Here is a 9827-nt window from a genome sequence, read left to right on the forward strand (position 1 = left end):
AATGTTATTTCTCTCTACTTTTGTCCTGTGAAGCATGGATAAAATATTAAGGGCGGTATTCAATTCTTTTCACCCCCTTCCTCACCCGTCTTGTTTCTGCTGACGGGCCTGGTATAATCATTTCAGCTCGCTACCCCTGGCGTAACAAGGGCACCCAACCCTTTACGCAGCTAAACCTGATTACTATGGGCGTAAAATGCGCAATAACAGGATCATTTTAGAAAGGAGATTGGGCATGATATATCATTTGAATATAAGAGTATTCACTTCAGGGATGGTATGTATAGCTTTGTATCCGGTCTCTAGGTCGACCACACCTAGGTCGACAAAGTGTAGGTCGACCACTATTGGTTGACCGTAAGTAGGTTGACAGGGTTTCTAGGTCGACAGGGTCTCTAGGTTGACTTGACAGAAGGTCGACATGAGTTTTTCCACATTTTATTTTTTTCTTAATTTTTTGAACTTTGTCATGCTTTACGATCCACGTGAACTACAATTGGGAACAGTAACCTGTGCTGAGCACAGCGAGGTACCTTGCCCGAAGCATGGTGAGCAAACACGCTGCACTAATTTGGGTTCCCGGTCACTCTACGGAGAAAACTACACTAATTTAAATAAATAAAAACTTATGTCGACTTTCTGTCCTGTCGACCTTGTACATGTCAACCTACTGTCGACCAATAGTGGTCGACCTAGGCACTGTCTACCTAAGTGTGGTCGACTGAGATCCACACCCGGATAGCAGAGAGGAGAGCATAAAACTTTGGTGAATAGGCTGACGCAAGTAAAAAAAAACAAAAAAAAAACTGTTATCGCTGTCCACTTAGTGGCACCAACACTATGGTCCCTGATATATAAAACATAGCATTAGTGTACACTGTGATGGTTGTATAAAAGCAAAAAGTTATTTGAATATACTGATATACCATAGCAGAATGTATATATTACAAAATGGGTACAGGTGTTTGGTTCTTCTAAGAATTATTAATACAACCCCACCCCCTTTAATTATTATTTTTTAAACAAACAAAAAAAAAATATTTTTTTCTTTTCATTAATCCAGATTTTATTTGTATTTTGTCTAGAGTTCTAGAGCAGCACAAACTTTCTAAAGACCAATGGGAGGACAGAATCCATGTCTGGCATGAAGAACATAGGGGCATGCTAAGGTAAGACCATTGTATTGTATGTAGAGTTAGGAGACTCGTAAATGTAACCCAGGCAGGTAGAGTCCTTCTAAAGAAAGTACTGATCAGTAGTACAGTTCATTGTAATGTACTTGAAGGACTTCAAAACAGTAGCCTTGATTGTTGTTGATAGTTGTGCTGAATGAACAGAACCTTTGTTTTCTAAGAATTATCTTCAGAAATACTGATTTATCTGTTTACTTACCTACCAGCAATCTGTAGCCAACGTTCTAAAAATAAGAGGACTAGCTTCAGCGGATGATTAAAACCCCAGAGTCCTAAAATGTACAGGCTACCAATCCTAGCTACAGCACTGTGTGCACAGTTAAGATGCCTACACACTGCACAATATTTTAAAGAATGTGGGCGTTTCCGACCGATTGGAACAACACATTGTCTAAAAATGTTTGTGAAATTCTTTCATGCTTTGAATTCTGCGTGTATGGTTACTTTTTTCTCCATGGTTTCCTACAGTCTCTTTTAACAAAGTTGTATATTGTGCTACTTTGCAGGGAGGATGCTATTCTAGAGTACCTGAAAATTGCCCAGGATTTGGAGATGTATGGAGTTAACTACTTTAGCATTAAGAATAAGAAGGGTTCAGAACTCTGGCTTGGAGTGGATGCTTTGGGACTGAACATTTATGAACAGAACGACAGGTACTATTTCTATAAATGAGAAGCCAGCATTTTTCAAGTCTGATTACACACCAGAACATGGAGGCATCAGAATAAACAACTGCAATTTCATTGATGCATTTTACCCTACTAGTGACAGGCATTTGTCCAGGAGAGCCTGCTGTTGAGTTTTACCATTTCATGTCTATTCCAACTTGTTTCCCACTGGCATTTCATGTATACGAGATGTAAGCAAACTCAACTAGCAATTTAGAAAATGGTTGCATCATGTATACTATTATCAATGGGCACACAAAATATACATGCTGTATTGGAAGTAGTTGATCAGTTAGTTTATCCATTATGTATGGATGCTATCTATTTATGTACTTATTTAAATTAGTAACATACTATATAATGTTCATAGGAGTCAATCAAATTAACAGCAAGTTCATTTGCGGCGTGAGTAAGTACAGCTTTATGCCTCAGATCCGGTACCGCTGTACTCGCAGATTTCTCTAACGTCCTAGTGGATGCTGGGGACTCCGTAAGGACCATGGGGATAGACGGGCTCCGCAGGAGACATGGGCACTTTAAGAAAGAATTTAGTTCCTGGTGTGCACTGGCTCCTCCCTCTATGCCCCTCCTCCAGACCTCAGTTTGATACTGTGCCCAGACGAGCTGGGTGCTTTTCAGTGAGCTCTCCTGAGTTTGCTGAGAGAAAGTATTTTATTAGGTTTTTTATTTTCAGGGAGCTCTGCTGGCAACAGACTCCCTGCATCGTGGGACAGAGGGGAGAGAAGCAGCCCTACTCTCTGAAGCTAGGTCCTGCTTCTTAGGCTACTGGACACCATTAGCTCCAGAGGGATCGTACGCAGGATCTCACCCTCGCCGTCCGATCCCAGAGCCGCGCCGCCGTCCCCCTCGCAGAGCCGGAAGACAGAAGCCGGGTGAGTATGAGAAGCAAGAAGACTTCAAATCGGCGGCAGAAGACTCCGTTCTTCGCTGAGGTAACGCACTGCACTGCAGCTGTGCGCCATTGCTCCCACACACCTCACATACTCCGGTCACTGTAAAGGTGCAGGGCGCAGGGGGGGGGGCGCCCTGGGCAGCATTTGGAACCTCTTTTTGGCAAAAGTTGGGCATATATACAGTTGGGCACTGTATATATGTATGAGCCCCCGCCAAGAAAATGCATATTTAAGCGGGACAGAAACCCGCCGTCGAGGGGGCGGGGCTTCTTCCTCAGAACTCGCCAGCGCCATTTTTTCTCCACAGCTCTGCTGAGAGGAAGCTCCCCAGGCTCTCCCCTGCAGATTCACGGTAGAAAAGGGTAAAAAGAGAGGGGGGGCACATAAATTAGGCGCAAAAACACAATATAAACAGCAGCTACTGGGTTAACATTAAGTTACTGTGTTATTCCTGCGTTATAGCGCTGGGGTGTGTGCTGGCATACTCTCTCTGTCTCTCCAAAGGGCCTTGTGGGGGAACTGTCTTCAAAAAGGGCATTCCCTGTGTGTGTGGTGTGTCGGTACGCTTGTGTCGACATGTCTGATGAGGAAGGCTATGTGGAAGCAGAGCGGGAGCAAATGAATGTGGTGTCTCCGCCGACGGCGCCGACACCTGATTGGATGGATATGTGGAAGGTTTTAAATGATAATGTTACTTCCTTACATAACAGGTTAGAAAAAGCTGAAGCCTCAGGACAGTCAGGGTCCCAACCCATGCCTGATCCTATGTCGCAGAGGCCGACAGGGTCTCAGAAGCGCCCACTATCCCAAATTGTTGACACGGATACAGACATGGATTCTGACTCCAGTGTCGATTACGATGATGCAAAACTACAGCCAAAATTGGCTAAATCCATCCGTTATATGATTATAGCAATTAAGGATGTGTTGCACATCACAGAGAAAACCCCAGTCCCTGACGGGAGGGTACATCTGTATGGGGAAAAGAGGCTACAGGTGACCTTTCCCCCCTCACACGAGCTAAATGAGTTATGTGAAAAGGCTTGGGAATCTCCAGATAAAAAACTGCAGATTTACAAAAGGATGCTTATGGCGTATCCTTTCCCGCCAACGGACAGGTTACGCTGGGAATCCTCCCCTAGGGTGGACAAAGCCTTAACACGCTTATCCAAGAAGGTAGCCCTGCCGTCACAGGATACGGCTACCCTCAAAGATGCTGCGGATAGAAAACAGGAGGGTACTCTGAAGTCCATTTATACACATTCAGGTACCTTACTGAGGCCGGCGATCGCGTCGGCCTGGGTGTGTAGTACTGTAGCATCATGGACGGACACCCTGTCTGATGAACTTGATACCTTAGACAAGGATACTATATTATTGACCCTGAGGCATATTAAAGACGCTGTCCTATATATGAGAGATGCTCAAAGAGACATTAGTCTTCTGGGTTCTAGAATAAATGCTATGTCGATTTCTGCCAGAAGGGTTCTGTGGACTTGGCAATGGACAGGTGATGCCGACTCAAAAAGGCATATGGAGGTTTTACCTTACAAGGGTGAGGAGGAGTTTGGGGAGGGTCTCTCGGACCTGGTCTCCACAGCTACTGCTGGAAAGTCAAATTTTTTTGCCATATGTTTCCTCACAGCCTAAGAGAGCACCGTATTATCAAATGCAGTCCTTTCGATCACAGAAAAACAAGAAAGTCCGAGGTGCGTCCTTTCTTGCCAGAGGCAGGAGCAGAGGAAAGAAGCTGCACAACACAGCTAGTTCCCAGGAACAGAAGTCCTCCCCAGCCTCTACAAAATCCACCGCATGACGCTGGGGCTCCACAAGCGGAGCTAGGCCCGGTGGGGGCGCGTCTTCGAAATTTCAGCCACAAGTGGGTTCACTCCCAGTTGGATCACTGGGCAATAGAGATTGTGTCTCAGGGATACAAGCTGGAATTCGAGGAGATGCCCCCTCACCGATACCTCAAATCGGCCCTGCCAGCTTCCCCCCACGAGAGGGAAATAGTGTTGACTGCAATTCACAAATTGTATCTTCAACAGGTGGTGGTCAAGGTTCCCCTCCTTCAACAAGGAAGGGGTTATTATTCGACCATGTTTGTAGTCCCGAAACCGGACGGTTCGGTCAGACCCATATTGATTTTAAAATCCCTGAACATATACCTGAAAAGGTTCAAGTTCAAGATGGAATCGCTGAGAGCAGTCATCGCAAGCCTGGAAGGGGGGGATTTTATGGTGTCTCTGGACATAAAGGATTCATACCTTCATGTCCCCATTTATCCACCTCATCAGGCGTACCTCAGATTTGTGGTACAGGATTGTCATTACCAATTTCAGACGTTGCCGTTTGGTCTCTCCACGGCACCGAGAATATTTACCAAGGTAATGGCGGAAATGATGGTACTCCTGCGAAAGCAAGGAGTCACAATTATCCCATACTTGGACGATCTCCTCATAAAAGCGAGATCGAGAGAGCGGTTGCTGATCAGCGTAGCACTTTCTCTGGAAGTGTTACGGAAACACGGCTGGATTCTAAATATTCCAAAGTCGCAGTTGGTTCCTACGACTCGTCTGCCTTTCCTGGGCATGATTCTAGACACAGACCAGAAAAGGGTTTATCTCCCGATGGAGAAAGCTCAGGAACTCATGACACTGGTCAGGAACCTATTAAAACCAAAACAGGTGTCAGTGCATCACTGCACTCGTGTCCTGGGAAAGATGGTGGCATCTTACGAGGCCATTCCCTTCGGCAGTTTCCATGCAAGGACTTTTCAATGGGACTTACTGGACAATTGGTCCGGATCACATCTTCAGATGCATCGGTTAATCACCTATCCCCCAGGGCCAGGGTGTCACTCCTGTGGTGGCTACAGAGCGCTCACCTTCTGGAGGGCCGCAGATTCGGCATTCGGGACTGGGTCCTGGTGACCACGGACGCAAGCCTCCGAGGTTGGGGTGTAGTCACACAGGGAAGAAATTTCCAAGGTCTGTGGTCAAGTCAAGAGACTTGCCTTTACATCAACATCCTGGAACTAAGGGCCATATACAACGCCCTACGTCAAGCGGAGACCCTGCTTCGCGACCAACTGGTTCTGATTCTGTCAGACAACATCACCGCAGTGGCTCATGTAAACCGCCAAGGCGGCACAAGGAGCAGAGTGGCGATGGCGGAAGCCACCAAGATTCTTCGCTGGGCGGAGAATCACGTAAGCGCACTGTCAGCAGTGTTCATCCCGGGAGTGGACAACTGGGAAGCAGACTTCCTCAGCAGACACGACCTCCACACGGGAGAGTGGGGACTTCATCAGGATGTCTTCGCACAGATTACAAGTTGGTGGGAACTGCCACAGGTGGACATGATGGCATCCCGCCTCAACAAAAAGCTACAGCAGTATTGCGCCAGGTCAAGAGACCCTCAGGCGATAGCTGTAGACGCCCTGGTGACACCGTGGGTGTTCCAGTCGGTCTATGTATTTCCTCCTCTTCCTCTCATACCCAAGGTGCTGAGGATAATAAGAAAAAGAGGAGTGAGAACAATACTCATTGTTCCAGATTGGCCACGAAGGACTTGGTATCCAGATCTGCAAGAAATGCTCAGAGAGGACCCGTGGCCTCTTCCTCTAAGACAGGACTTGTTGCAACAGGGGCCCTGTCTGTTCCAAGACTTACCGCGGCTGCGTTTGACGGCATGGCGGTTGAACGCCGGATCCTAGCAGAGAAAGGCATTCCGGATGATGTCATTCCTACGCTGATAAAGGCTAGGAAGGACGTGACAGCTCAACATTATCACCGTATATGGCGAAAATATGTTGCTTGGTGTGAGGCCAGGAATGCTCCTACGGAGGAATTCCAGCTGGGCCGTTTCCTTCACTTCCTGCATTCCGGAGTGAATTTGGGCCTAAAATTGGGTTCCATTAAGTTCCAGATTTCGGCCCTATCCATTTTCTTTCAAAAGGAGTTTGCTTTTCTACCTGAAGTTCAGACGTTTGTAAAGGAGTGCTGCATATTCAGCCCCCTTTTGTGCCTTCAGTGGCACCTTGGGATCTTAACGTGGTGTTGAGTTTCCTGAAATCCCACTGGTTTGAACCACTCAAAACGGTGGAGTTGAAATATCTCACGTGGAAGGTGGTCATGCTATTAGCCTTGGCTTCGGCTAGGCGTGTGTCAGAGTTGACGGCTTTGTCACATAAAAGCCCCTATCTGGTTTTCCATGCGGATAGAGCAGAATTGCGGACCCGTCCACAATTTCTACCGAAAGTGGTTTCATCCTTTCATATAAACCAACCTATTGTGGTGCCTGTGGCTACTACTGACTTGGAGGATTCTGAGTTACTTGATGTGGTCAGGGCTTTGAAGGTTTATGTAGCCAGAACGGCTAGGGTCAGGAAAACAGAGTCTTTGTTTATCCTGTATGCTTCCAACAAGCTTGGTGCTCCTGCTTCAAAGCAAACTATTGCTCGCTGGATCTGTAACACGATTCAGCAGGCTCATTCTGCGGCTGGATTGCCGCTGCCAAAATCAGTTAAGTCCCATTCCACTAGGAAGGTGGGCTCTTCTTGGGCGGCTGCCCGAGGGGTCTCGGCATTACAGCTTTGCCGAGCGGCTACTTGGTCAGGTTCAAACACTTTTGCAAAGTGGACAAGTGGAATAGCCTCCCATCAGAGGTGGTAGAGGCTAAGACAGTAGAGCAATTTAAACATGCATGGGATAGACATAAGGATATCCTTACAAAGAAATAAGGATCAAATAAGGTTAGAGATAAAAATAATATAAAAAAAAAAAAAAAAAAGGGGCAGACTAGATGGGCCAAGTGGTTCTTATCTGCCGACAAATTCTATGTTTCTATGTTTACAAGTTGATACCCTGGCTGAGGAGGACCTTGCGTTTGCTCAAACGGTGCTGCAGAATCATCTGCACTCTCCCGCCCGTTTGGGAGCTTTGGTATAATCCCCATGGTCCTTACGGAGTACCCAGCATCCAGTAGGACGTTAGAGAAAATAAGATTTTACTTACCGGTAAATCTATTTCTCGTAGTCCGTAGTGGATGCTGGGCGCCCGTCCCAAGTGCGGACTACTTCTGCAATACAGGTTGGGTATCCCTTATCCAAAATGCTTGGGACCAGAGGTATTTTGGATATAGGATTTTTCCGTATTTTGGAATAATTGCATACCACAATGAGATATCATGGTGATGGGACCTAAGTCTACGCACAGAATGCATTTGTTACATATACACCTTATACACACAGCCTGAAGGTATTTTTAGCCAATATTTTTTATAACTTTGTGCATTAAACAAAGTGTGTGTACATTCACACAATTCATTTATGTTTCTTATACACAAAGCCTGAAGGTCATTTAATACAATATTTTTAATAACTTTGTGTATATTGAGCCATCAAAAAACAAAGGTTTCACTATCTCACTCAAAAAAGTCCGTATTTCGGAATATTCCGTATTTCGGAATATTTGGATATGGGATACTCAACCTGTACTTGTATATAGTTATTGCTTCAATAAGGGTTAAGTTATGGTTGCATCAGGGTTGGACCTGTTATTTGTCATACTGTTAACTGGTTGTTATCACATGTTATACGGTGTGATTGGTGTGGCTGGTATGAATCTTGCCCTGGATTACCAAAATCCTTTCCTTGTACTGTCAGCTCTTCTGGGCACAGTTTCTCTAACTGAGGTCTGGAGGAGGGGCATAGAGGGAGGAGCCAGTGCACACCAGAAACTAAATTCTTACTTAAAGTGCCCATGTCTCCTGCGGAGCCCGTTTATCCCCATGGTCCTTACGGAGTCCCCAGCATCCACTACGGACTACGAGAAATAGATTTACCGGTAAGTAAAATCTTATTTTTTTTTCTATGAGTCTAGGGTGAGATTGGGCTGCAAGGGGGGTGACTTGAGATGTTGACTGTTTTCTACATGTTTCCAACAGCAACTTGCCCCCTTCACGGTTAAATGGCTTGACAACTTAGGGGTGTATTCAATACCTGACGGAAACTGCCATCTTGTCGGAAAGACAGCAGTTTCCGACAGGTTTAGGTCGGAAGGGGTTCCGACCTATTCAATGCCGGTCCATTTTTTCAGGCAAGTCAGGAATTCCCGAGTTGTTGGAAACCACGTGGATTGTCGGATTCGACAGTTTTTGGCCCCGGTTCCGACAATGTCAATCCGACATGTTTTAAAGTCGGATTGACATTGTCGGAACTGGGGAGCTGAGATGGGGGAGCGGGGACGGATGCCGAGGAGCGGGTGTGTAGTGTATCGGGGACGGATGCCGGGAAGCGGGTGTGTAGTGGAGCGGGGATGGATGCCGGGGAGCGGGTGTGTAGTGGAGCGGGGAAGGATGCCGGCGACCGGGTGAGTAGTGGAGCAGGGACGGAGTTTGAGCGGCGTCTGCCTCCCCTGCATCCCCAGGTTGTCAGGAGCAGCCAAATCCGACTAACCTGTCGGGTCCTTTCCGTCAGAAAGGACTCGACAGGTATTGAATATACCCCATAGTGTTAGAATTATAAAGTATTATAAAAATGATTGCATTACTCACAGACTGTTGTATTCCCATAATGCTTCACACTGGCTGGGTCACTGGAAGGTTATTATCCATGCTACTCAGACTTTGCTTTTCATACTTGTCACTCTGAGTTAGTGATTTACGGATCACTAGGACTAGTACTTAATCAGCAGTTTTTACACTCACTTTGGTCAGCACCCGGAGAAGATATCACAAGGTAACACATCACCTGCCAATGTGGGTCATTCCGAGTTGATAGCTCGTTGCCGATTTTCGCTATGCTGCGATTTGTTGCTAACTGCGTATGGTACGCAGAGCGCATTCGCTAAGTTATTTAACACAAAACTTAGTAGATTTGCAGATGCTCGAACGACTATTTTCAGTCGCACTGCTGATCGGTGAATGATTGACAGGCAAGGGGCGTTTCTGGGTGGGAACTGAGCGTTTTCCGGGAGTGTGCTAAAAAAACGCAGGCGTTTCAGGGAAAAATGCGGGAGTGTCTGGAGAAACGGGGGAGTGGCTGGCCG

The 9827-nt window shown here is 46.4% G+C and overlaps 1 protein-coding gene across 3 annotated transcripts in view; it reads left to right on the top strand.

Moving 5' to 3' along the window:
• Positions 1–9827, top strand: part of MSN (moesin) — a 477122-nt gene that overhangs the window by 370830 nt on the left and 96465 nt on the right. For all 3 annotated transcript variants that reach the window (XM_063937062.1, XM_063937061.1, XM_063937063.1), the window contains exons 5-6: positions 1086–1169; positions 1700–1846. In XM_063937062.1, the coding sequence (XP_063793132.1) occupies positions 1086–1169; positions 1700–1846 (231 nt within the window). The remainder of the gene's footprint in view (positions 1–1085; positions 1170–1699; positions 1847–9827) is intronic.

Source organism: Pseudophryne corroboree, chromosome 8 (assembly GCF_028390025.1).
Source record: "Pseudophryne corroboree isolate aPseCor3 chromosome 8, aPseCor3.hap2, whole genome shotgun sequence".
NCBI lineage: Eukaryota > Metazoa > Chordata > Amphibia > Anura > Myobatrachidae > Pseudophryne > Pseudophryne corroboree.